This window comes from Coturnix japonica, chromosome 2, assembly GCF_054131305.1.
Source record: "Coturnix japonica strain WE chromosome 2, WE-NBRP24, whole genome shotgun sequence".
Lineage (NCBI taxonomy): Eukaryota > Metazoa > Chordata > Aves > Galliformes > Phasianidae > Coturnix > Coturnix japonica.
In genome coordinates this window covers 102,081,323-102,107,743 of record NC_140664.1, presented here as the reverse complement: position 1 = coordinate 102,107,743, position 26,421 = coordinate 102,081,323, and the positions used below count along the sequence as shown (strand labels likewise).

Genomic DNA, 26,421 nt, shown 5'->3' with positions numbered 1-26,421 from the left:
ATCAAATGGCAAAGCAGACGATTAAAGAGAATGGATCGAAACGAAATTAAAGCCGACTGTGGTCGTAAGCTACATCAAACTGTCTTTTGTTTTCTAGAGCTGCCCGGTGGGGATGCTAGAAGTAAATTAACATGATTATAACCCTGCCCTTATTATCTAACCTCAGTGTTAAGCATCATTTCGTGCTGTTGCAGTCAGTACTTCTGGTACAAACATTGGTCACTGTCACTGTTCCAAAGTCCTATTTATTTCCTTTGTTGAAATCCAGGAGAACTTTGCAGTGGGGTCAAAGCAGCACCATTGATGCTACCTTCAGGGGGAGCAGGGAGCGGGTGGTAGTCAGCACAACCCACGGCAGAGATGGAGCCTATTTAAAGCTGGTCTCTTTTGGCAAACACGTTAGGATGAGTATAAGCACCCCCAAAACTATTTAAGCTTGCTAAAATGTGGAGTCATGCGATATCCAAAAGCTATGGAAAGAAAATTGCAAGGAGAATTTCAGAATGCAAAAAAAAAAAACCAAAAAAAAAACAACAAAAAACCAACCCCAAACAAACAACAAAACAACCCAGCAGTTCTACCAAATGAAATATCTTCAGAAGCTTTTTCTTACTTTTTTTTTCTCCCCAAACATTACTGAGATGACAATCAATCAGTCTGGCTACTTTGACGTACGACGTCCCACCAGAGGATTTAGCAAAAATGAAGTACTAAATTATTCAGCATTCGAGCGATGGTGTAAGGAATACGCGGCTGGAAAGGACAAACTGCAAAACAAGTGTTTTCCTCTTACTGCAATCCATACCGCCACAATGACGGGGCCTTCCAGGGAGGAATTCATACATTGCGTTTTGATGCGCAGAACTGAGACCTCAGCTTTTTGCTGTGTGTTTTTAAGTCATATTATTCCAGTACTTACATGCGACAGAAAAACGCGCTCTGTATCTCTGAATTTAACTGAGTATTCTTTTCTGTGTTTATAGCTGTCTTGCATTTGTTTTTTAAGACTCCCCTGTTGCAAATCCCCACAGTGTTAAAGCTTATAAAGAATGTCAAGTGAAGGCTGAGCTTTGGACACATGGACTACAGATGAAATTCATGCGTAAGCCTAAGGAATCACAGAGGTAGCTGTGTTTGGACATACACTGCATTCACAGAACTGCCAAATTAAATTGTTAAGCTTTAAAATGCCACCGCTTCCTCATAAAGCTTTTACGCTGGAAGGTATACAACCCTGATCTGATTTACGTGCTCCAAAGAAAGCTCAGATGCATTTTGAGTATGCAGAAATACATCAGCTGCGCTATTTACCTTCTTCAATTCTTTTTCAAGATTCCTAACCACTATTTTAAATACCTTGCAAAATATAGCGGCCTTCCAGACCTGGAGGAGGCCTACAGGAAAACTGGAGAGGGACTCTTTATCAGGGCAGGTAGTGACGGGACAATGGGAAATGGCTTTAAACTGGAAGAGGGTATATATTTAGACTAGATATTAGGAAGACATTCTGTACTGTGAGGGTGGTGAGACACGGGAACAGGTTGCCCAGTGAGGTGGATTCCCTCTCCCTGGAAGCATCCAAGACCAGGCTGGATGGGGCTTTGAGCAACCTCGTCTAGAGGGAGGCGTCCCTGCCTGCACCAGCGGGGTTGGAAGCAGACAACCTTAAAGGTTCCTTCCAACCTGAACTGTTTTGTGATTCTATGAACACGAGCCCATTAACTGTATCACAACAGCCAAAAGCACAGTGATCAGATGAGTACTATTTCACACATTTCATACAATTTTTACGTATAGCTCAAGGCATCAAAGTTGCACATCAAGTCTTGAAACATGGGCAGAAAATGGTGACTGGAATTCATACAGAGCTGATGCTACAAAACGTTAAAGCAGACACCTGACAAAATGGAAATTGCTGTTTGCCACTGCATGCATCTCAGGGCCGAAGTATCAGATAGCATCAAAATAACTCATTAAGAGTGTAAAATTTATTCCTAAGTTCCCACATCTTTATTCTAACACTGAATCTTTTAATTTCCTTCTGGTAGCTGCACTAAAGCCCTAAACCATTCTGAGAGGCTGAATGACACGCTCCGGGCATCACAGTTTATTAACTCATGATGGATGATCAGTACATCTTCCAAAGTCTTTGATCACTGATAAAGATTTTTACTTATCTTTCACATGTTTATTGCAAATTTCTACACAGGAGGAAGAAAACTCAAATGAAGCCAAATATTCACGATTCAAATGGCAAGACATCAATTCCAACTAATTTAATATCAGAACCTGTTTTTAAAACACAGTTCTCAAAACTTCAGTGCCGGGCATGTTTTTGGTTGCTGGTCATAGAGCAAGCAGGAATTTTGTACTGACAGTAGGTGTTAATACTCATTTAAGGCTGCTTTCACAATGAGCTGATAGCACAGTCCGTTGAAGAGGATTTGAGGTGTTCTGCCCCATTTAGAAGCAGATGAAACTTTCAAATCTTCACCTCCACTCTGCCTTTTTGACAAAAGGCTGCCAGAATTCTCTTATTTTTCCCTTCATTAAAATGCCAGAAACCAGAATATAACTCTGACCGATTCAGCCTGCATACAGCCACCTAAATGGGCAGTTGTGTTTGAAGTCAACCAAAGTTACCAAAATTAATATCTGTAACATGCATATTAAATTTAGTCACGTTTTTTTCCTCACAGTTTTTCTTAATGCATTTGAAGAATGTTTTGAGGACAGAATGTTTACAAAGCCAACTCAACCATTCGGCAGTAAAACCGACTTACAGAAAACGTGCTGTAAAAGAAGTAATTTCAGATTGAAACCTTACAGTGCTGAATTAATGGACTACAAGCAATCTCAATTTTGCTGCTGCTCAACTTCAGAGCAGTTTTTACAGATTTTAGTACACATCTCCTTTCCCTGGATGGGACAGCAGTAGAACTGGAAATCCTTGGCCTGTTGCACAAACCCAGGAGTCCAGATGCAAATGTCCAGAGGCTGATAACCTTCTCTTTTGTGGGTTGACATATTTTGCTGGAAGATTTTATGTACTTCCCCTCTAGAAGAATGGTGAGTCTCATCAGATCTGCTCCAGTCTGGAAGTGTCTAGCGGCGATTATTTCCATTACTCCATTACTTTTCAGCTCCATTCCAGCTCTTGCCTGTCCCAGCCAGGTCAGGGTCCTCCCCAGATCATTCTACTTGCTGAAATGTCCCACACTCTAATTCATAACGGCTCTTTACAGCTTACACTCCAGACAGTTTTACTTGTCTTCTTTAAGATTCAAAGAGAAGGTCCCCAGGTCTAGCTCCTGCTTTCCTGTGACATTAACATCAGTCCTCACTCAGTCTCTTATTGGGATTGCTGTCACAGTCACATCAGATTCTTGGTCGAGTCTACTTGACTTCACTCATCAAACATTTCCTCTGCTTCTTTTGCCTGAATGCTTGCAAAGAGGCATTCAGGTTCAAGCAAGAAAAAGAAATCTGCTTTCACTCCTAAAGGCAGCCTACTTTCAAAGAGCTATTACAGGGAGTATTGCTAGGCTACAATTGATGGGAGTGCTCATTTGCTTAGTACAACTGGGACAAGGACATGATTGTCAATGCTAGGTGGAACGAAAGGGAGTAATATGCAACAGAAATACACTGCTTAGTCCGAAGAAACTATCATCCTATCTATAGAATCTATCAGCAATAATTACTGATAATTTGACTGAAGTAAAGGCACAAGATCATCTCTGCTTCTGCTTCTGCGTTTTATAAAGAGACAGGCTTGACATCATAGCGGCCTCTTTTAAGACTGGCACTAAGTAACTCAAAACTGAACCTTTTAATAGGGAAAAAAGCCTCACAAAACAAAACAGGGAACCCCAGTAACTACCTTCCCTCAGTACAGATGTAAATACAAGACAGGCCAACATCAGACAAATCCTTTTTATTTTTTGTTCTGCCAGTTGCTAAAGGTGAATTAAAGTCCAAAACCATTAAGCTGTTAGTTCTTCTCAAAGGATGTTTTTCAAAGTAGTAGCCCACATACAAAATACATCTTAGCATGTATTACAATGAAAAAGTGTTGACAAATTCACAGTTCGTATTTCATTTTAGTCAAAGAATAAAGTACCAGTAAAGATACACATTTGCTCTATGGAGCCTTATTGCAAGCTCCTTGCTCTCACTCAGAAGTATTTACTCTTGCAGACAATCCCACTCAGATCAGTGCTACTTTTCCTTAGATGAACCATTAAACTACTCAGGCAGTAAGAGCTGCGAATGGGATTTGCAATCTGTTAGGAGTATATGTGAAGAGGATGGTCTGTATTTATGAAGCAAATGCTGGAAAACAACAGAATGACACCTCCTTTACAATAAACGCAGACAGTACAACTGGCATACGTTGAAATTCTAAGGCAACAATATAGGACCAGCATATGAAACTGTACTGCAGAGACCAAACTTAAGTACTGTTTATTTCTGCAGAGCAGTTGTACTCTGATTTGTTCTTTTAATTTAAATTTATTAAGAGGTAGCAATATGGAACGCTAATATTGCCACCAGATAACTTACGTATTCAGTTTCTGCACCAAAAAAAAATCCTTTATGACAATATGTAGTGTCTTATTTGAGTATTATACTCCATGTTTAAGGAAGTCTATCTAGTAATACTTAAGTATATTAAAAATACACGTGCACACTTCCGCAGACTTGCAATGTAACATCTTTTCATTGGTAACTATAAAAATGCAGTTCCACACTGCTACCATACACCAGGACTCTTACAGTAGTAGAGAGAACATACAGATCTCTTACCTAGAACTGGTAATACTGTGCATTGTGCAAATTGTCCAGTCCCTTCAGAGCAGCAGTTAGCAGAAAATTTGAGGATATCAAAATACAGATTTAAATAATTTACTCTTAAAAACACTCATATTTATAGCCTCTTACAGAAAATAAACAATTCATCTGATTATCAGATATGTCCTCAGCTTTTCCAGTTCCAAGGTATACACAGGTCTCCATCCTGCAGCACGGAGTAGAAATGTGAAATGCAAAGGTGCATGCCTTGTAGGTACGGTAATGATTCTTGCAGCAGTCGCTTACAACAATCTATCATCTGCGCGCTGGTGACGCTGGGCTCCTTATACAGCCGATCCAAGGAAAACTTCTCAGCAGAACTATCTATCAGCTCTTTTTCTGTAATCATCATCCTAGCAAATAAAGACAGTACACAGGGACAAAATTAGAACTCCTACAATTATTAAACCTAAGAAAAAAGTAAGCTAGACTACACATGCTTCTGTGACTATGCGCAGCAGTGTGCCCACACTTCAAAACCTGCAGAATCATTGTTTTTTACTAACTAGGTGGTCAGAAAAATAGCAAGAAGAAAAGCCCTGCGAGGCTCCATTTTTAGTATGAGATAGAAATACTCAGATAACCATGAAAGTACAGGCTTCAAGAGTAAAATCATATTAGTAACTACTTTGCCTTCTTAACTAAGACCAGTGATCTCTGCATGCCTTAAAAATAATAATGGGTGTCAGCCACAGCCATCTTGCATTAAATGTGTACTGTGACACACTTATAGCCATCCCTCTTCTCAATAGCATCTGTGAAAAAGTACCAAGGAGGTGTTTTTCCCATTATTCTACCCTTAGTTTTTCCTTGTTGTGCACTAACTAATCTTTTCCTCAACTGAGTAACAACTAGAAATAATAATTCTCTACTCAGTCTCAACTGTTTTTACCGTTTTTTGTTTTTGTTTTGTTTTGTTTGTTTTTGTCACTGTGGAAATAAGTAGTAGAAGTTTGTTGATTTTTTAGTTCAATAACAAGGACTCTTCCAGTGTGGAAGGAGGGAAAGGATGGAAAAGAAGGGGAAAAAGGGGGAAAGCCTCTTCTTTAGGGACATTGTAAAATAAATTAAAAAAACCAACCAAACAAAAAAACCACACAGGCAAAAGTCCTCTGTTTCTGAATAAATGACAAACTATTTCTACAGTGTGAAGGACAGTAATTTCCTATCAAATGTCTGTGTTCACAGCATGCTTCGATTTTCAACTCAGTAAAGCTGACAGGTAAAGCTTTGCTTTACAAACAGAAGTTGCTCTTCCACTAGAAGAGCAAAAATGCTATCCTCAAAGTTTCAGCACTGTTACAAGTAAGAAACATGGTGTGAGAAGATTTTCATGAACAAAAGTGTACTGGGATATAAACACTTACTCCTCCCTTCTTTTCAGATTCTCTCTTGCTTCCTGCGCTTTGGCAATAATAAACCATCGAAGGGTTGCTGGATCACAGACTGTTGGGATGGTGAAGTGTCCAAATTCATGTAAGCTTGGTGTGTATCTATCACTGCAATGAAACGTAATGGAAATGAAAAGCAAGACTTTTTTTCCACATAACTACTCCGATGAATTACTTACAAAATGAATTCTGAACATAAGATTATCAGTAGATAATCAGAATAGTAGGTAAAAAAAATAATCAAGTTTGGTTCATAAGAATACATAAACATCATACATAAATATTTCCATAGCATTTCATAAGCAACACAGTCAACAATATTAAGAAGTACATATACTTGGCATCATTATATATAAATGTTGCTCTTACAGCACAAAACCTTTGATTTAACCCAACACAACAACATAAGATAAAAACCTCCACCTTGACTCCAATGAATTGAATGAAATACGTATGATTTCCTTCAGCCTGACTCTTTCCCTAACCCATATAAAGGCACAGAAACCTTTAAAAATAAGACTGATACATTGAAAATCTAAAATCATTATTAGTTTTCTTCTTAGTGAAAGCAATAATCAGTGGAACAACAACAAAAAAAGTAAAAGCTCCAGACAAAATAATTTTTTCCTGCAAATACTCACCTTTCTAGAATCATTTGCAAGCCTCTCAGACTCTGTGGATGAAAAGGCAGTCGACTGTCAAGTAGTTTGTTATAGAAAGAGTCCAGAGTGTCATAGTACTCTTCCAGAGTCAAGAGGGGTTGCAGCTCTTCTACGTATATTACTTGTATGCCTCCCAGAAGTTGGCTTATCCGATCTTCCAAGAACAGCAGCCTTTCCTGAAGTTTATAATAATTTGGCAGCCTCTCAAAAATCTGTGGGGACACACACACACACACACACACACACACACACACACACAAGAGCTTTTTATGTTATCAAGCGTACAACTGAATTGTAAGAAATGAAAAAGTTAACAAGAGACACTGAACAGCGCAAAAAAAAAAAAAAGAAAGAAAAAAAAAAAAGAACAAGCAAACAAAAAAAACAACACCCCACCACCCATAAAAAACATGGGAAACAGCAATCAAGGAATATATATAAAAAAGAAAGTAATATTGTATTATACATTTTGGGGTGAGATATAATGGAAAAAATTCATAAGTATTTTCAGTATTTACACTATAAACGCACCAATACCATATGACAAGATCAGTGGATGCCCCTTATATCTATGTATACAGAATTAACATTCCCAGATCTAAAGCAAATTATAATCTAAAGCCTACATAAAATGCCTACATACAGTGCATATCTACCACACACTGTCATCAAGAGTGTCTTCGCCAGCCTAATTTATATATCCATTCCTCAAACAGCAGAGAGCCTGCAGCACTGGGACTAGTTCTTTCCATGGACTTAGCTAATAATATCGTTTATTTGGAGTCTGGAGGAAAATCATAGAATCACAAGGTTGGAAAGGACCTACAAGGACATCTAGTCCAACCGCCCTCCCATCACCATTGCTACCACAAGCCACTAAACCATCTCTTGTAGATCCTCATCCAGATGCCTCTAGAACACTGCTAAGAATGGCGACTCCACCACTTCCCTGGGGGAAGGAGGGAAGGAAAGAACCGGACATCTAATTTACAAACTTCTGCCAGAAAAGATTAAGATGTGATCAGACTTGTGAGCCAAGACACAGAAGGTTGGTTACAGAGGAAAGGCTGTAAGAAAAAAGTCTGTCGTAGTCACCACATACCACCTACCCAGCTATTAGCAGAACACAGTTTTTCATTAAAAAAAAAGAAAATACTTTTGCTGGGACAATCAAGTGATTTCAGAATAACCTCTTTATAAATATGAGAGAGTAGTAGAATCCAAGCAGCTTTTGGCCAGTTAGAAAGAGGAAACATTTATCTCATTAAGGAATGGATTGGCTTTTTTCCCCAGTATTAGAAAAATACTTGTATTGCAATTACTATCAATGCAAATCTCAGAGTAGAAAGCTCTGCATTCAATTCTAGTTTCTCACTTTATTAAGTTCATAAATCATTCCATATTAACAAAACATGGCTTATCATTTCCTTCAGTGAAACATACAGGCAAAAATCCAAATCGCCACCAGAGAAAACTTTGGGTTGAGTGCTCAGTTTTCACATGATAACTGACTGGAATGCAGAAATAAAATATTCTTAAATTCTAGCTGGGTGAAATTTCCAACTATGAAATTCCTCTAATTATCACCTTTACACAGAAATATTTTTTTGAAAGAACTACTGCTAGCATTTTAATTATCAAGATTCAGAAAAATTCCCTTGAAGTGACATGCATCCTCATACAATGCTTTATTATACAGGATGGCAGAAATTTGCTGAATCTGAACTTGACACAAACAACAGCAGAATTTGTCTATTACTGAAGATAAATTTTTGCAACACCTCCGTCATCTGCCTAAAAGAACAAAGTGAAGATACAGAGTTGGAAAGTAGCCACCGACTGAACAGACCCCTTCACAACTCCATTTAAGTTCCATTTACATCAACAATCGGAACAGAATTCCTAAATTCTTCATGGGAATGAGCTCTTTATAGATGAAGAAATATTGCACCGGTGCTTATTGCACTTATTACCTATAGACTGGAACAACGTGTAGCTTATTAGAGTCATTTATATATAATCAGAGATGAGACTGGTTTGTTAGTAGAAGCAGAAGAAAAGATCTGACAAAGACTGCTGTTAGTAAGATAAGAGTGAATTCAGAATGTGATGTACAAGGTTACGCTAAACATAGCAGCCATGTTTTTTCCTTTAAATTACTCATGAGTAATTAGCGACGATATTTTGGCTATAGTTTAGAAAAGGATGTCATAACAACAGAGAACAGCACTTGCTCTGAAACCTTACTTTGGTCCAGTGATGGTGAACATCCATGGTCCCCAGCATCACGTGGCCTGCTGCACTCATACCTGAACGATCTGTGAAAACCACCGTGCGTCCTAAAGATCAAAGAAAGCTCCTTACTAAATTTCATTATTTACTGCCACCATTCACACAATTATGTAAGATTTAGGCACGCTACTAATGTGTCACAAGTAACACATTTTCTTAGCACAAACAAAATGAGCAGTTGCTTTCTTTATTCTCAAAATCCAAAAAAGTGATCCCTGAAAACCCCAGTTCAATAATTTTCCATACAAGACTTAACTAGCTTTTGCTTTCTCCCTGTTTAAACAAGTAGAACCAGTAGACTTTCAGTTAACTGGAAATACAGAAAATATCAGCAAACAGCGCCTTCAAATAATCTGTACAAATGACATATACCCAAGGAAATATGTGCTATATACTTAAGTCACATAGAAATAAAGTAAAGGTTGAAGAACCATTAGCGTAACCATTCAACAGTACTTCCACAAAGCTCTTTGCAGCATGCAAGCCATCAGAAATGTCTTCCTATTCATCTTTTGCTTGTTTTTAAGATAGAATAGAAACAACATAAAAGACTCAGAACGTATGTATATATATATATATATATATATGTATTTAAAGTACAAAAATTCTTAAGAACTATTCAGGTTAATAGCACATGCAACTACTATCAAAATAAGCTTCCAAAATAAGTCTTCTGTATAAGATACTCATCTACAAGACAAAGTTTAATAAGAGGATTTGGAATGTAACCAAGCACCAAAATCAGAGTGCAAAAAACAAAACATAAATCAAAACACTTTGTTGCCATAAAGCAAATAGATGACAATTTGCAAGCCATGCAGCATGCCTATAACTGTCCAAAATCCCTGAATAAAATGCTGCATGCCAATCAAGGCAGGACTCTTGAGACCAAAAGAGCAAGTGTAGCCTTCATAAAAATATCATAATGGACAAATGTAGAAAAGGGTTATCAATCCACTTCTGATGTTATCTCTCCAAGAACTACAAAGCTGAGACTTTGATTTGACAGAAATAATTAATTAGGAATTTCTAGGATAGAAAAAATAGACAAAACATTTCATATAATGGCTTCCAATTGTGGAACCAGTAATTATTCTTCAAGTGTTTAGATGAAAAACAAGTGTAGGTGAAAAAGCTAATTTGAAATCTGATACAGTTTAAATCTATTATTTATTTATTGTCCTACTCACAAAGGATTAAGTGAACCCCCCAATGAAAGCCACTCAAAACTGAGTATCTGAAGACAGGTATAAAATGTTACAGTTACAGCAAAGAGCTAATACCACAGGTCAAACAGCTGTAAGTCAGGTTTAGAAGAAAGGATAATATGTCTTTAAAGGGGTTCTAGTAAGTCCTCCTTATACTGACTCTTCAGAGATTTACTAGTATTTTTGTCTTGTATCTACCAGGAGTAACAAACTGCTGTTAAGCACTGCATCCTTTCAAAGACATAGGCTGGATTTTTGTTTTTACTGCTTAGACTAGTGACTTCACCTCACTTGGCCTGCGTTTACTGAGAAGCAAAATGAAAGGTGAGTGTAGTGAATATCATGGGAAGAACAGTCGCTATAAAAAAACAGCCAGTAGCTTACCATGTAAACTCTGACCTGCTTTTCAGTAAGCCTGACAAGTTTCCCTGCAGCTATCAAAAGCACTCGTGAAAACCAAACCAAGTTCCCCTGCCACAGAAGACTCAAGTTAACCTCTTAATCAATACTATGCTAAGATATAGGAAACAAGTAATGGAAACATACCCTTGACATTCTTTAATACTTCAGGTCTCTGTTGTACTAAGCGACCTAGACTGTGCAGCTGGCTACAGCGATGAGCAATACCCCAGCTCCTCTGCCACCTAAAGAAAAATACAATTGAGAGCATTCCATTATCAACTTTACAAAAACTGAAGAAAACAAAATGCAACAGATGAATTGAGATACAGATAAGAGGCTTATAGCTCAAAAAAGTAACACTCTTTAATAAAAGCAAAGAAAAGCTGTCCATGTCATATGCTATTTGAAGAGAGAAAAGCCCAAATGCAATTGAATAACCTCTCTTGAAGTAAGCACCAATAATAATACGGGATAAAACAGCAGAGTAAACCTCTCCAAGAAAAACAAATATAAAAGCTGGTGGACATAACAGAAGTTGAAAATTGAATCTCTTGCTCAATAAGAAGGGGGATAGTAAGTAAATAGCAACATACAACCCAGTATTTGGTTCAGTCATGAGGCATGTAGGTGCTGTTTGCACATTGTGTAACGTTTGTCTAGAGGAGCAAATACTGTGTATAAGGAAGTTGTTGGTTTTTTTTTTTGTCCTAGCTCAAAAAACAATGATTCTAGTGGTAAGCTGTTTTTTTTTTGTTTGTTTGTTTGTTTGTTTTATCATATTTTACAGCGAAGAAATCTTTGTTTCTATAATAATACCTGTGTTAAACCATACAGTAGCCAGGTTTTACACTGGGGACTTTAATAAATGTAATTCTGACATCACTTGCATCACAGACATAGCAAAGTTGTTCATTACATTTCAGAAAAAGCTTAGATCATAGTTGTCCCAGTTGTCCCATATTTATACATTTAAATACTTATACATATAAATATGTTATACATTAAATATTTATACATATAAATACGTTCTTTATCTTCTGCCAAAGCTCTGACTGTTGAAAAATGGGAAACTGGTATTCCTATATTGTACTGGGTTTGGCTGGAATTGACTTAATTTTCTTCATAGCAGTCCTGTGTGTGTTTGTTGTTTTTAAACTGTTGACAGCACACTGACGTTTTGGCTGTTACTGTATATTGCTGGCACAGCACTGAGGTTCTCCCTCTTTCTTCCACTATGCTCCCATCAGCAAGTATGCTGAGGACAGGCAGGACTTTTAGAAGGGATAAAGCCAGCTGATCTCAACAGACCAAACAGATATTCCAAGACCATGCAATGTTGTGCTCAATAATAAAAGCTCAGGAAAAGGAGGAGAAGACATAGACATTAGTAGTTATGGCATTTGCCTTCTCAAGAAACCATTATGAATGTCGAGGACTCAATGAATTAATTCCTTATTTTGGTTTGCTAGCACACACGGCTTTGCTTCATTCCGCTTGTTAAACTTTTATACCAATCCGCAATATCTCACTTTTGCTCTTTCTATTCTCTTCCTCCAGTCACACTGGTGGTTTGTGAATGAGGGGCGGCCTCATATACTCAGTGTATATACATATACTCAGTGCAATAATACTGCTATACATCAGCTGTTTTGAAAGCTTTAAAGCTCATGGCATGACATTACACACTTAATTGCTTTGACTGCCTTCATGCAGATACAATGGATGTAATCTATTATTATTACCTGATATCTGAGAGCTGGAGTTGATGAGAGAGTTCAAACTTTAAACGTTCTAGTTCTTCTCTAAGTGGCAGACTCTTCTTCAGCTTTATAACTGCACTCGCTTCATTATCATCCAACCAGGATCTAAAAAAAAAGAAAGAAAAATAGAATGCTGTATTTTCTTTCATACAAATAGTGTTTCTAACCAATATAAAATGTTAGCAGTAAGAATTCGAGTTAGACAAAAAAAAAAAAAAGTCTTGTTAAAGTAGAGGACAGAAGCTGATACAGCTAAGCCACTTCCCCTTAAAATATTAAGAAAATTTCACAGTTCTTCTTTTGGGGACTGGGCAATTGAACAGAAAGACTTTGACAGTGCTAGAACAATTAGATTTTGAGAGTCGTGAAAGGTGGCGGGCTGCAGATTAGTGCTATTTATTTAGGGGAGCAGCTCCAGAACTCAGTGCTTTAATGAATGAAATTCCCAATCATATATCTTAAATAAACAGACGAGCTCCAAAATGATCTTCATAGACTGTCAAATAGAGGAGGTGGTACTAAAGGGCCAAGTTACACAACTCCTACAGAGCTGGGATGAACACAGATTACACGGGTCAAAGTTTCACTGTTCTTTTTCCAGTAACCACAACCACCAAAATGTGACTTGCGGTGCACTTCTAAGGCTTTGGATAAACAAACCATTCTGTTCACAGGGGAAAGTTACTCTTTAATTCAGCCTTATACAGTATTCTAAGGGGAAAAAAAAAGGGGAAAAAGGAGGCCCAGTGCCAACTGGGTAGGTACTGAAACAAGACTGTTAATACATAACTGTTTGTGTCGTCTCTTGTAAATGTGTAAAAATAACTAAAAAACATTGTCTACTTGGTAAATCATGATTAACTGCTTTACAGTAGCACAAGCACAGCAGATTTCCTTGGGAAATGCTATGAAAAGTAATGGATATTTTTTTGCTCTGAAGATGCTACAATCTCAGTGCTAAATTTATTTCAAATTGAACTAAGTCTCATTGTTACAAAAAGGGTTTTTGAGACAGCATTCTTAGCTTGTCCTCAAAATCAGCACATGAAAGCAGTTTATAAACAACAAACTTCTAAATCATGACGCATTTAATGCAAGTTCAGTATTTATAATTGCATTACTTTATGGCTGGAACCCCAAACAACACATTAGAAGCACAATGCTATGATATCTGGCAACTTGAAACATTCCAACCTTAATTTTCACATATTACCTCCTTTTGTGTATTATTATCTTAGAAAAAAAACACAAAACATAATCAAATAAAAGCCTTACATACGTTAAAGTTGTTTCCACTCTTTGGGCTTGGTCTAGTTCTTCCTCAGGATCCTTGAATCCAGTAAACGAATAGTAAGTCTTATCCCATTTGATAGGTCTGTTCAGTGTGCTTTTTGCTTCCTTATGGGGCTGAGAGTTCACACTCAGACTCTGGATATGCTCCGTAGATAAACTGCAGGAGTTGAGAATATCTAATACTGTGCTCAGGAGATCTCGTGTGTGTAGAGTAAAACTGACCGCTCGAAACCCTACAAAATACAAGTTTCACAAAATTAGCATTACTTATTTGACATTGCTTTAAATGCTTTCACATGTCTATCATACAAGAACTAAAGCAACGGTGCACATGGGTAGAAATTACTATCGCTCGGTTTTTTCAATATTCACCGCAAAACTGAAAGCAATTGAACCTTTAAAATTGTATGTTCCCAAAACCATAAACATTTGAAAGCAACTGAATGATTGGATAAATTGGAAACCTAGCAATAGATGCAGTAAAACCCAGGAGAAAGTACTTTTGCCTTAGCAGTGTCAGTCCAAAACACAACTCCTATTAGTACTCATAATCAATTTGCATAAAATTTACTGTGGAAATGCAGCAGTGTAACAGTTCTTCACAGACTACAGAGAAAAACTTCAGAACAGAACATTACACTTGCACACTGGATAAAACTAAGATCAGGTAGTTAAGTGTTTGGATTAATTGCCCCATTAAATAGCAAGCCAATCCTGGAGTAAGAAGCAGAAGCTTTTAAACTTTTCAATTGTTATTTTAAATAGACTGAAGATACTGCTACTATTTTCCTAAATATAGTGTTATTTTGTTGTATTTTAAAAGAATCTCTCACAATTAGCTCATGTTTCTTGACCAGCAGGATACAGAACATGAAACTCCTCTGTAAGAAAAGGCAAACTGATCCACCAGAGACAAATAGAGAAAACAAAATTAATCAAAACCTGTATTGGAAACGTGGCAATATTGTCTGTATTCTCAAAGCTAAAAGTCCACGTGGCAAATTCAAACTTCAGTTATTAACACAGAGCTTCTGATTTCAGAATAAATTCCTGCTGATTCTATAGGCACCCCGATACTGAGTACACATTGCCTTTAATAAAAACAAACACCCTGCTGTAGCTCCAGTTAAACACAACTAGTGGTACTAAAAGCACTGTAACTATAATTGACAGCTATGTTTTTCACTTCATCATGCTCACTTGATCTCAACCTCAAGTTCTCATTCTTTCAATGATTTTTTTTTAAAGCTCAGATTGTTTAATTACTTGATACAGTCTTAGCTGGTCTCATCTAATATTCATTTTCATGGTTTGACATGATTTTATTGAGCTGAAAAGTCATTGTGACTGCACACAGTTAAGGAACGATCTTTCTTAAAGAATTGTAATACAGGAAGATACATTCTGCACGATATAAAAGCACCTGAAGTACCGAAGGATTCTTGAACATTAGAAGAGTTTGGTTCTCTTTCTCTTACATAAAAGGTAAGCTGAGTTGGCTTAAAGGAGTGAAACCCTGGTTTCTGCAGATTCTCCAAGTAGCCATTTAACCTCTTCAGAGAGTTTTCATTTACTGCCTGTTAAAAAAATAAATCAATTAATAAAATAATTACAAATGCGGCCAGTTCTCATCTAAACGTCCTCAGTCTTGCATGTAGAATTTGTTTTTACCATCTGCCAGCTTCCCTAACTGAATAGTCATACAGTTCATATTTCCAGCATAAAGGAATAATTATCTTGCATGAATTCACTGCATGATGTACATACTTGTACATTCCTGCACAAACTTCATTTTTTAAGGATCTTGAGCCTAAAAAAAAAATCAACTGATTTCAAATATAATGTACAGCCTTTCAAGCATTAAGTATTATAAATTAGGCTGGGAATATTTAGTCTGGAAAGGAGGAGGCTCAGAGGAGACCCTATTGCACTCTACAACTTCCTAAAAGGTTGTTGTGATGAGGAGGGGATTGGCTTCTTCTCTCAGGCAACAAACAGGACCTGAGGAAATGGCTGCAAGTTGTACCAGAGGTGATTTAGACTGGACATAAGGAACAGCTTCTTAACTCAGAGTGGTCAGGTGCTGGAATGGCTGCAAAGGGAGGTGGTGGAGTTGCTATCTCTGGCAGTGTTCAAGAGGTGTCTGGATGAGGAACTACCAGAGATGGTTTAGTGGCTTATGGTAGCAATGGTGATGGGAGGCTGGTTGGGCTAGATGGTTCTATAGGTCGTTTCCAACCATGTGATTCTAATTTCATATTTTCATCACAACTAAACAGAAAATACAACCCACAAATTAAAAAAAAAAAAAAAAAAGTAAAAAAAAAAAAAAGTTTATTTTTTAACAAGAATAAAAGCCTTAAAAAAAACAGTGCATGCTTTTGTTCTTTTGTAACAACTATATTTGGCCCCAGTGCTTTCTCTACTCTGACAGTACAGAAAACACATCACTCCCATCTCTGACATATGTCACATATACAAAGAAAGCCCACTGCATGATTTTTACCCTCTCTTTGGGATGCTGGCCAAAGAAATCTGGATGCACAGCAAAGTAGAAAGGTTTGAGAGCATGGATGGCATCAGCTCCTGACAAAGTTCTTGACTGAATAATGCATTGTAGCAATATCTTCTCCAGACATAACCTAACAAAGTAATAAAATGTTTATGTATGATGCAACCAACCACGCGACAAGCTGATATAAATTACATTAGAATGTAACAGAATGGACTAAACATACTCAGTTGCAAATATAATCATTTAGAAGTGTTATTAGAAGGCTGAGGGCTGGATTTTTTTTACCCTTGGGACGCACCATGCTGCATTAATATGGAGCAAACCTAATAGGTTCCAGACACAGTGGATGCTAATGGCTGATTAAAGACATTTAAGCACAATAACATTTTCCTCTAAAGCAGGCTCAAATACTAATATCCCAGTCATGTAGTTAGAATGATAAAGACTGGCTATAGTGGTACTTTTTGCAGACGCTCCTGAAGCTGCTGCTAAAAACCAACCCTTATATACTTTTGAATCTCCAAGTTAAAACCACAGCCCTCCCATTTCTGTTCCAAGCAATACCAGAGTATTAAAGGCAGAGTATTAAATTTTACTCATAAATAATAAAAAAAGTTCTGCATTTGAGGACCATATGGTCACAACAATTCTGAAACAAATTCAATCTCAATTCCCAAAAATACCCCTTTACAGGCAACTAGTAAAAGATGACAATACTTTTTTGTCCTTTCATCTTCATGGAAAGAGAAGAAATCAAGGATAAAAAAGGAATTTCAGTGGTACATAAAGCCAACTGTTTCAAGTAAGAGCAGAAAGATAAGCTAAGTACTAGAAGTAGTGAAAATACTTAAGATTGAATATATTTGCTCATTCATAAATTAAACAACAGTCCTGCAAGGAGCGTACTTGTGTAATAGAAGACCAAAATGGAAAGAAGAAGTCCCAAACTGAAGACCACCGCTATTTCCTACCATGACTCAAAGCTGATATCCAAGCAGCATGTTAACTATAGTATATATAAAAATGCAGGAATAGGTGAAGTGTAAATATTTACTAATACTTCTCCCTTACTTGATTTAACAGATTCAACTGGCCAATCATTCCCTGTGTGATTAACATTCATTTAGTTTGCAACTCAAAAGGGTAGGGATTCCACTCTGTTAAGCAACACAGTAAGGTTTCACTCCTCAGGTACCATCCATTAGGAGGACTACAATCCCCGGTAAGAAAAGAGAAGGCAAGGAAGAGACAAAGCTGCTTCCTATTCATATAAAACAGTATAATAGCAAGCAAGACCATTTGCACAAAGGCCTATTCACTCAGCATCCTATACCAAATAATAATCCTAGACACAGAATCATGTGAGACTATTTTCTGATTGCTCTTGTTTATTTAAAAAATGCCCCCCAAAGCCCCAAATCTCTGCTCAGACAATAAGCAGTCTCTCTCCTGCACAGAAATGTGAAACTACAACAGTTGAGTTGTCAGGCAGATGCTATGACCCTTACTTTACCTTTCTTCAGTCAACCTTTCCAGCTCTTCAATTAGAAATGTGAAAGCAGTTAAAGCTAATGGTTTCTGCCTCTAAGAGGAAGGCAAATATTTAACTAGCAGGTCTTAAAAGTCAGCCCACTGCAAACAGGAAAAGTTTTTGTAGAAAAGTGGGAAGGAAAATTTGTAATGTAAGAAGACTGATGAAATTTCCGACTGTTTTGACTAAAGACAGTTTTTGGGAGTGTAAATTAAATGGAAGATAGAATTACATCATTTAATACAGGCAAAAATTTCTGCCTCTTTGCTGGTAGCATCTGAGAAAGACTCCCAAGAATAGTGCCCTGTTACCAGCTAGGACTGAACTGATTTCCTTCCTAGTAGCTGGTACAGTTCTGTGTATAGGTTATTTCAGCTCCACATGCTGCCCTAGAAAACAAGGGGCTGGGAAGGGGTGTGCACAGACAGCTGGAAGGGGACAGAAACAGGACATCTGACCCAAACTTGCTAAGGGATTATTGCATAGCACACTGTGTTGTGCTGAACTATAAAACTGGAGGAACTGCTGCTCAGAGACTTGCTGGGCATCGGTCAGTGGGTGGTGAGCAACTGCATCACTTGTTTTGTATATTTTTCTATTGTTTTTATTTTCTCTTCTTTTTCTGTCCTGTTAACTGTCTTCATCTCATTTCACAAGTTTTCCCTTTTTTCTCACTGTGTGGGGAGATAGTAAACAGCTGCCTGGCGCTGAGCTCACTGCTGGGTTAAACCACTTTTGGTGCTCACTGCGGAGCTTAAAGGTTGAGGTAACAACAGATCTGACAAGAGCCTGTTGAAACAAAACTGTAATAAACATTACATTAGTTTAATAATTGTTGGTTACAGTGCTGATCCTTTTACTCTCAGTGTTGTTGTGCTTGTTCTCACAGTTGTAATATGGAACACCCCACTAGCTGCCTGTGCTCCCCCTTGCTCTGTTCACTATCTCACATTGTTACTGTATAACACTGGCCTATGTTAAAATTGCCAGCTGTGAGATTAGTTTGGTATTTGTATTCTGTATTGCCGTCATCTCCGTACTTTGGGAACCATCTCCTGGAAACTATTAATAATTACACTCTTTACTATGTGTTGTAACACACCAGGCAGCTCAGCACCACAAAGCCTGTCACTCAATCACCACCAAGGGGGGGTGGGGGATAGAATTAAAAGAAGGTAAAACCTGTGGGCTGATATAAAGACAGTTTAATAGGAACAGAAAGAAAACAAACAAACAAACAAAAAAACCCCAAAACATCAAGAATATACAGAACAGGTGGTGCAACATCACAACAAATGCAACAACGCATTTGTTCACTATCCAATGGCTGATTCTAAGTCAGTTTCTGAGTGGTGACCCCATCCAAGTCAACTGGCCCCAGTTTTACAGTCCTTCAGGTCAGTAGGGAGGATGCATGGTGTTGGATTGCTGCATGCTGGAGGCAGCTCCGGTTCCATCAGAACTCCTCCTTCATTACTCTGGGTGATTCTTACAAAGCATTGAGCAACCACAGCAGTGATAACATAAAGCATTCTATAGTAATTAAATTTATAGAATTCAAATTCTCACCCAACATCAAATCCCCCTAAGGTACATGGAAGGATGGGGACAACTGGTGCATCACTCACTAAGTGTATCCTGGTCCTCAAGCAAAAGTAATTCTATGGATGGGTTAGCCTTTGCTTGAGGCAAGAATAACCCAGCGCATTTTTCCTGTATGCTACAGAGACTTAATCTCCTTCTATAGAATGTAAGAGCCTTGACTGGGCAGAGCCAGCTCAACTGTCAGATCCCAAGTGTTGACTAACAAGGCAGCTTTTGCTAAACACGTGTCCAATGTTTGAAAACACCTAGTTTCAAACAGATCATTGTATCACTTCATCTTGTCAGAGGTTGGTTCATGATAGAGGATGTGACATATCCACTTAATGCCATGCTCTTTGACCCTGGTGTCTATGAGGTTACTTCAGAAATGAGCCCTGTTGCCTGACATAGTCCATTCTAGGATGCCACACTGCCACAAGGCTTTCTTTTCAAGACCCAGGATAGTGTTTTGGGCAGTAGCATGGGATATGCTTCCAGCCAATCAGTGGTTGCTTCAACAATTTTAAGTACACGGCCCTTGTCATGGCAGGTTTGTAAGAGTGTGAAATAATCAACCCACTAGGCCTTCCTAGGTTTATATTTCAGCCACTGTCCTTCATACCAGGGAAGCACTATCCATTCAGATTCCTTTACTGAAGTACACATTTCATATTCGTGGAAATCCTGTGCAATAGCTTGTCCTCACAATCGACACATTCCTGTCTCTAAGGTCAAAGTAGATTTTTCCATCCCATTTCTGCATACCCTCTCCATGGTCATGCAGATAAAACCCTAGTGCAGCATATGGTGTGTACCCACTATAACCTTCCTCTTGAGAAGAAGAATGATTTTTTCCACACACCTTCTCTCTTGCCTTGAAGAACTGTCATGACAGGTAGAGCCCAAAGTTATAGACTAAATGAACTCTGCGGACATTTTAGAGGGATGGCCCACAGCCTATGGGGATGATATCTGCATATACACATCAAAAGATATGATGTAAATTATATGGAATGCTGGGTGAATATTGTCCTGGTATCAGCTTGAATAGCGTTAATTTTCTTTCTAGTTGCTGGCATGGTTATGTGTTTAGGATTTAGGATGAGAATAACGTCAATGATACAGTGATGTTTTAGTTGCTGCTGAGCAGTCAAGGACACTTCAGTTTCTTGTACTGCCCTGTCAGCGAGGAGCCGGGAGGGGACAGAAGCAGGACAGCTGACCCAAACTGGCCATAGGGATATTCCATACCATATGGTGTCATGCTGAACAACAAAACCAGTGTGAATATGCCATGGGACTGTCACTAGCATCGGTCAGCAGGGGGGTTAGCAATTTCATTCTGCATTATTTATTTCTTTTATTAATTTTTTATCCTCCTTTTCTGTCCTATTGAATTGTATGTATCTCAACCCACCAGTTTTACCTTTCTTTTCCCCCACCCTACTGGTATGGAGCAAGTCATAGGCTGCCTGGTGCTGAGCTGTCTGCCAGGTGAAACCACAATAAGTAGCCATGATCTTCATATTCATAACATCAGAAAGAACTGAAGTAGTAAAGTAGTAAGGTAATATCATGCTTTTATGGAGTCAAAAGCTCTTAACAACAAGAAAGTGCCACACTTGGTCTGCGACAAAGGAAAAAGCTTTATCTGCCTCAGCAAGAAAGGAAGCAGAGCACCCTGGATGAAAAGTTCACTTCATATGCATTACTATTTGGGATCCAGAAATACAAAACCAATTGCCTCACTAAGGAAAAAAAAATATATATCATTTCTCTGCATATTTGTCTATTGCAGAAAGTAAATACAAAGCTGTAAAAAAAATCATTTCCAGCAGAGGCAAAAAAAACCCAACAACCCAAGTAAATCCAATCAGTTATTTATGTGACGGCAGCTTCTGATTAACAGCCGAGTATAAAACCCACATCCTACCAGGTGCAGCTACCGAGAGGAAGAAGGGGGTTTGTTTCTCTCTTCATCTTGCTTGTATGCTATATCAAATATCCATTCTCCAGCCATGCTGCACACTGCTTTCAGCAGTTAGGAAAATAAGTTCCAATGTACCTGGAAACTATTCGTCACTTTCATCTGATATTCTGCACAAGAAAAATGGCCAAGTATGGACAACTTCATTTTCCTTGTTTTGTATCTAAACAACACTGTCATGCTAGTAGGGAGGCTCAGGATTCCAGCCAAAAGTCTATTTTGAACTTGCTTAAAAGAGAAGCGCTCTAAGGCCAAAATTAGTCTGCATGACAGAAGGATGAATTCACTCACTGAAGGTGAAAGACAGAACTCTGAGGCATCCTTCAAGCAAAGTGACAAAATAAATTAGTTAAAATGCATGTAGAGAGAGAAAATGCAAGAGAGATGCTTATGGCTTCTTGCAGAAACGACAACGAGTTATTCCAATAGCTTCGTTCCGATTTAAAGAGCAGAGAAAGGCTTTGTGTTAAAATCAAGGTCACAACCACTTTGAGGACAGCCGTCCCTACACCATGAAAGATATGAAACACAATCTCTACCAGAACACATTGTGCAATCACGCTTGAGGGTAGATTTAATTTATGGATTGAATCATTCCCTTCAGCTCTATTTTCACTTTTTCTTCACATCTCTCTCAAGCTTAACTTATTGCCTATAGTTTTGGTACTGATAAACTTTGTTAAACTAAGCTTGCTACTACAGATATATTCAGGTGCTTTTAAACTCTGAGCCTTAACAACTCAGTAATGCATTGGATACCACACTCAGGTTGAGAATACCATTTTCTCATAACTAGGCAATTCTAAAGCCCTTGCTTTACTGAGAGCCTTTTTGACTACTCACTTGAGAACAAGTTTATAGACTTTGGGGATTTTCAACTGTGCACACTCTGCTGATAACCTCAAGCTGCACAGAAGAAAAAGCCAATGAATAAATAGCAACAACAACAGACAGCCCATCAATTTTGCATACATGCAAATCATAAGCAAGCTTGAACATACGCCAATTAAGTCAGCAATGTTTCTTACCTTCTCACAACTCTCAAACAGCAAAACATTTCAGCAGCTCAGTGCTCCAGAAAGCTTTCATCCATCCAATCACTTAAAGGGAAAAGAAAAGAATCCCATTTAGTAGCAGACATCAGCATTTCTGCCCATCACTTATCAATGCATGCGCTACATCCTTGGTAAATTTAAAGTCAGACAAGCAGCTCATAATAGACAACTCAAGTTTCACATAAAGATGTTTCCTCTTTTCTCTGCAAACAGTGGCTCTTGCAAACATTAAGAGCTCCTACCGTGTTTGGATGTGAAGGGTGAGTATTTAAAGATGTTCCAGGGAGAGAAAATAAAATCCTTACCAATCCTGTATTGCACGTGCTTCCTACTTCTGTTCTTAAGAAAAAATAAGGCGTTTCAAGCATTAGCACACCTTAGCTAATGAAATTCCATGTTATTTTTCAGTCCTATAAGTTCAAAACGTTACAATTGAGTGTGTTTTAAATGTACATGCCAAGTATTTTATGGGACCAGAATAGCACCCGGAAGCGTTTTGAGAAGATTGAAAACAATGATTTCTGGACTATGCATCCATAACTGAGCATTTTAAAGCAGAAGACAAACCACTCACACATCAGGCTGCAACCACGCACCTAACAATCATCAGGAATTACGACCCCTATTGGCAATGTTTTCTTCCCAAGTTTTCAGTGCACGTCTGAGAATACTTTCCTTCACGCTTTTCAAAGCAGAGTGCACCCAGTATGGATGCTATATTGAAGCACTTGGGAGCAAGCTGTTACCTGAGAAATGCCATTCCTACTTGCTATACAACAGGATGGTTACCGTGACTACTGAGCAAAACAACTCAGCCTTTATGAGCGCATCTTACCGACACAAATACACATAATCAAGGCTATATTACCACATATTTCAAGCAGGAGGCAAACACATGCTGAGCTAAAAGCTCCCCTGTTTATAAATCCTGTCTCCTGATTTCCAGCCAGGTGGGCCCGACACCAACCCTTTCATTTCTAGCATCCCTAACAACAGCACTAAGCCATAAACTACGCTAAGCACATTAACAAGCTCTCTGGAAATAAAACACTTTTCTGTCCCTGTGCTTTGAGCTACAAGGATCTGGACAGAGGACAGAAAAATACCAAGAGCCTCACTAATGGGTGCTGGCACTTTATATAACCAAACAAAGGCATCATTGTTGCTTGCTTGAAACGCTCTACGAGAGGCTCAAGAACTGTTACGGATCTTAAAGTTCCGTGCTTTTATGCGAGCTCTTCATTCACCCCACCTCACACACACGCCAGCTGCCAGAAAACAAGTCATTAACTACGCGGTGCTCGTTCTCCCATCGCCGTTACCAACCCTACACTGCGCTACCACTCCGACACCGCACCCACGGCCGTTAATGCCGACCCCCACCCTCAGCCCCGCTCACCGCCGCGCCCGGACAGCTCCGCCGCCCTCCTCCCGCCGCCCGCCGGGGCTCGGCCCCCATCGCCCGGCGCTGCCCGCGGCCCCGGAAGCGGCGGACGGGGGCGAGGGGATCCCGCTGCGGGCGGGGCCAGGGCCCGCATGCGCTCTCAACCCGCCGCTCCGCTCTGTCCATCAGCGACCAGGCGGAGCCAGCGCAGCCGCAGCCGTTTCTCGCCTGGAATATACCCTGGAATATAATACACAGCTGACGGCAGATAACGGCCTTCACGCCTTTACGTGCGCAAAGCTCGGCCTCATCTTTAAGTAAACACGCTAAAAACCAACCAACCAACCAACCAACCAACCAACCAACCAACCAACCAACCAAAAAACCACATTCTTACGTGGAACTACGTTTTTATTCTGTGGAATGGTGGTGTCCCAAGTACTCAGATTGGCAGCCACGGGTCATTCTGTAACGCCAGTGACAAAATTCATGTTGTTTGAGCTATTAGCTATTTGTTCCATGGCACCAATGCTTTTCTGATGTATTCTCAGAACATTAGTAGTCAGCCGTCATTAAATATTATGGTATTTTAATGAGCTGTCAGCAATGTAGATAAAGATACGTGGGATGTAGATAAAGATAGGTGTGTATATAGATGTGTAGGTATTTATTTTCATAAACTAGAATAGCAAATTTATGCAATCCACGTCCTTACAGTGTCTATGCACATGTAGGGATTTATTTCCTTAAATTTGAATAGCAAATTTAGCTGCTCCATGTTGTTTGTTACCTTAATCTGGTAGCCTTAGAAGTCACATCTCTCTGTAAGGTGCTTTAACGGCCCCAACCAATTTACATGCTGTTCATTACACCAATGTGGTTAGCGGTCAAAAGGTATTTATTTGACTGTGTAAGCCCCATATATATGTTTCCCTTTTCGTCTACACCCCTTCTACATATGCATAACTCCTTCTACATACGTGTATCTGAGCATTGGAGGGCCTATCGCGTTACATCCCGAGTGTTCGTGCACGCCTAATACAACATGTCCTCCTCTCCATGCTTAACAAAACCATGCCCCATTACAACGCGAGCACCAATCCTAACCCTAATACATAAAAGTGTTAGTCCTTATATAATTTAAACTTTGTCACAGATTATCTATAAAGTGAGGTATACAGGTTGCCAAGTGAGATAAGTGGTGCAATGTCTTAACAATGTCAGTGGTGTTCTAATCAGTATGTCCAAGGCATCTTTGGTTATACTATACACTTCATTCTTCTGCTCAACTTTACCCTATCTTGCTGGTGGGCAACCAGCCCACCAAAACCAAACACAACACTTCACAGAACTCTTGCAGTTGCGCCCGTCTGCAAGCCAAGAGCAGACCAGAAGCTGTCCCTGCTGCTGCCCTTTGGCCCCGCTTTTGGCCAGGGCGAACACAAGGGCAGGAAAGTCAACGAGAGTGAAGAGCGCAGAGAGAGCGGTGCCCCAGCCTGTGCCAGCCATCGCAATGAAGGGCACCGCTCAGCATGCTGGCAGCACAGCTCCATCCGTCAGCACACTGCACAAAGATATCAAGGAGCTGTGCCTGAGGATGAGGAGGCTCAGCATCAACATAACAGGTGATGCCGACTGACAATATCAGCTTCACTGCATGGCCACAGCACTGCATTGGAGATCCACTCTGACTCTGGGGCAAAGAACAGCGCAGTGTTATTACCACGATTTAAAACTGCTAAACTTCTGACATTTGGATGTTAAAAGGGCACTATAAGCTGTAGCAGGAAACAAATCTCTGAACTTCACATAACACGTCATTTGAACACCTTCTACTCGTTTGTACTTCTGAGTTTCTTTTTCTGTGGGGATGAATTCCCAAAAGTCATTATCTTCTTCTTTTATTGAATAAAAGTTTAACATTCAAAAGCTGTGCCTGCAACATGAATATTCTGCAAGGGGAGAAGGAAGACTGCAATCCTCCAAGCCTGAACTTTCTTTTGCACTCAGTTTCACCTTGCTCAAAGGAAATTCACGTGGGGCAGGGTCACTTTCCAAGCAGCCATCTCTGCCCTACCCCCTCCGTCACGTTCACTCCTCAACAGAACAGCGTGGACATAAGAATATCAGGGAAACTTCTCTGACACAAAGTTGTACTACTGATGTCTTATACGTTTCAAGAAGAATGCCAACCCAAAAGATGGAGCGTAGTTTATTTCTGCTGCCCCGCTGTCACTACATTTACTTAATAACAAAGATCCACTTGTCAGTTTTAGGGTCCATCTTTTAAAAATGGCACTGCTCAAATTTAAATGTCCAAATCCCATTCCTGTAAGACAAACCTACCTCTCAACACCCGCGTTGCTCCATCTACACTTTCTGGTTCGAGAAAAATTTCTGCATTGTTATTAACAATTTGAGAGCTCTGTCCCATTTCCTTTTCTGCATTGCTTTTTTTGAAGTAGTAAGAGGGAAGGTCAAGTAGATAGTCCATAATAGCAGG

At 39.1% G+C, this 26,421-nt stretch overlaps 1 protein-coding gene across 3 annotated transcripts; it reads right to left on the bottom strand.

Annotated features, from left to right (window-relative positions):
* Positions 1 to 3,922: 3,922 nt before the first annotated feature.
* On the bottom strand, positions 3,923 to 24,080 carry TCAIM (T cell activation inhibitor, mitochondrial). Of its 3 annotated transcripts, none has more exons than XM_015853988.3 (11): positions 23,934 to 24,080; positions 22,508 to 22,579; positions 16,369 to 16,504; positions 15,286 to 15,439; positions 13,849 to 14,095; positions 12,552 to 12,674; positions 10,954 to 11,051; positions 9,155 to 9,246; positions 6,887 to 7,119; positions 6,222 to 6,353; positions 3,923 to 5,207 (listed from the first exon to the last, which is right to left on the bottom strand). In XM_015853988.3, the coding sequence occupies exons 2-11, from the start codon at positions 22,534 to 22,536 to the stop codon at positions 4,982 to 4,984; spliced, it is 1,470 nt and encodes a 489-aa protein (XP_015709474.1). In that variant the 5' UTR covers positions 22,537 to 22,579; positions 23,934 to 24,080; the 3' UTR covers positions 3,923 to 4,981. The 3 variants fall into 3 exon arrangements, with proteins under 3 accessions (XP_015709474.1, XP_085394438.1, XP_085394437.1); XM_085538312.1 differs by having other exon boundaries at positions 15,295 to 15,439; positions 23,934 to 24,073; XM_085538311.1 differs by lacking the exon at positions 23,934 to 24,080 and adding an exon at positions 23,131 to 23,927.
* Positions 24,081 to 26,421: the final 2,341 nt, after the last annotated feature.

What these genes read in the sequence shown, in the direction of transcription:
- TCAIM (XM_015853988.3), bottom strand. Translation starts at nt 22,536, where the DNA reads ATGTTTTGCTGTTTGAGAGTTGTGAGAAG. An exon ending in AGTATTAAAGAATGTCAAGG is followed by an intron (nt 9,247 to 10,953) that starts GTATGTTTCCAT and finishes TTTGATCTTTAG; the next exon opens with GACGCACGGTGGTTTTCACA. An exon ending in TTGCAAATGATTCTAGAAAG is followed by an intron (nt 6,354 to 6,886) that starts GTGAGTATTTGC and finishes GTTTCATTGCAG; the next exon opens with TGATAGATACACACCAAGCT.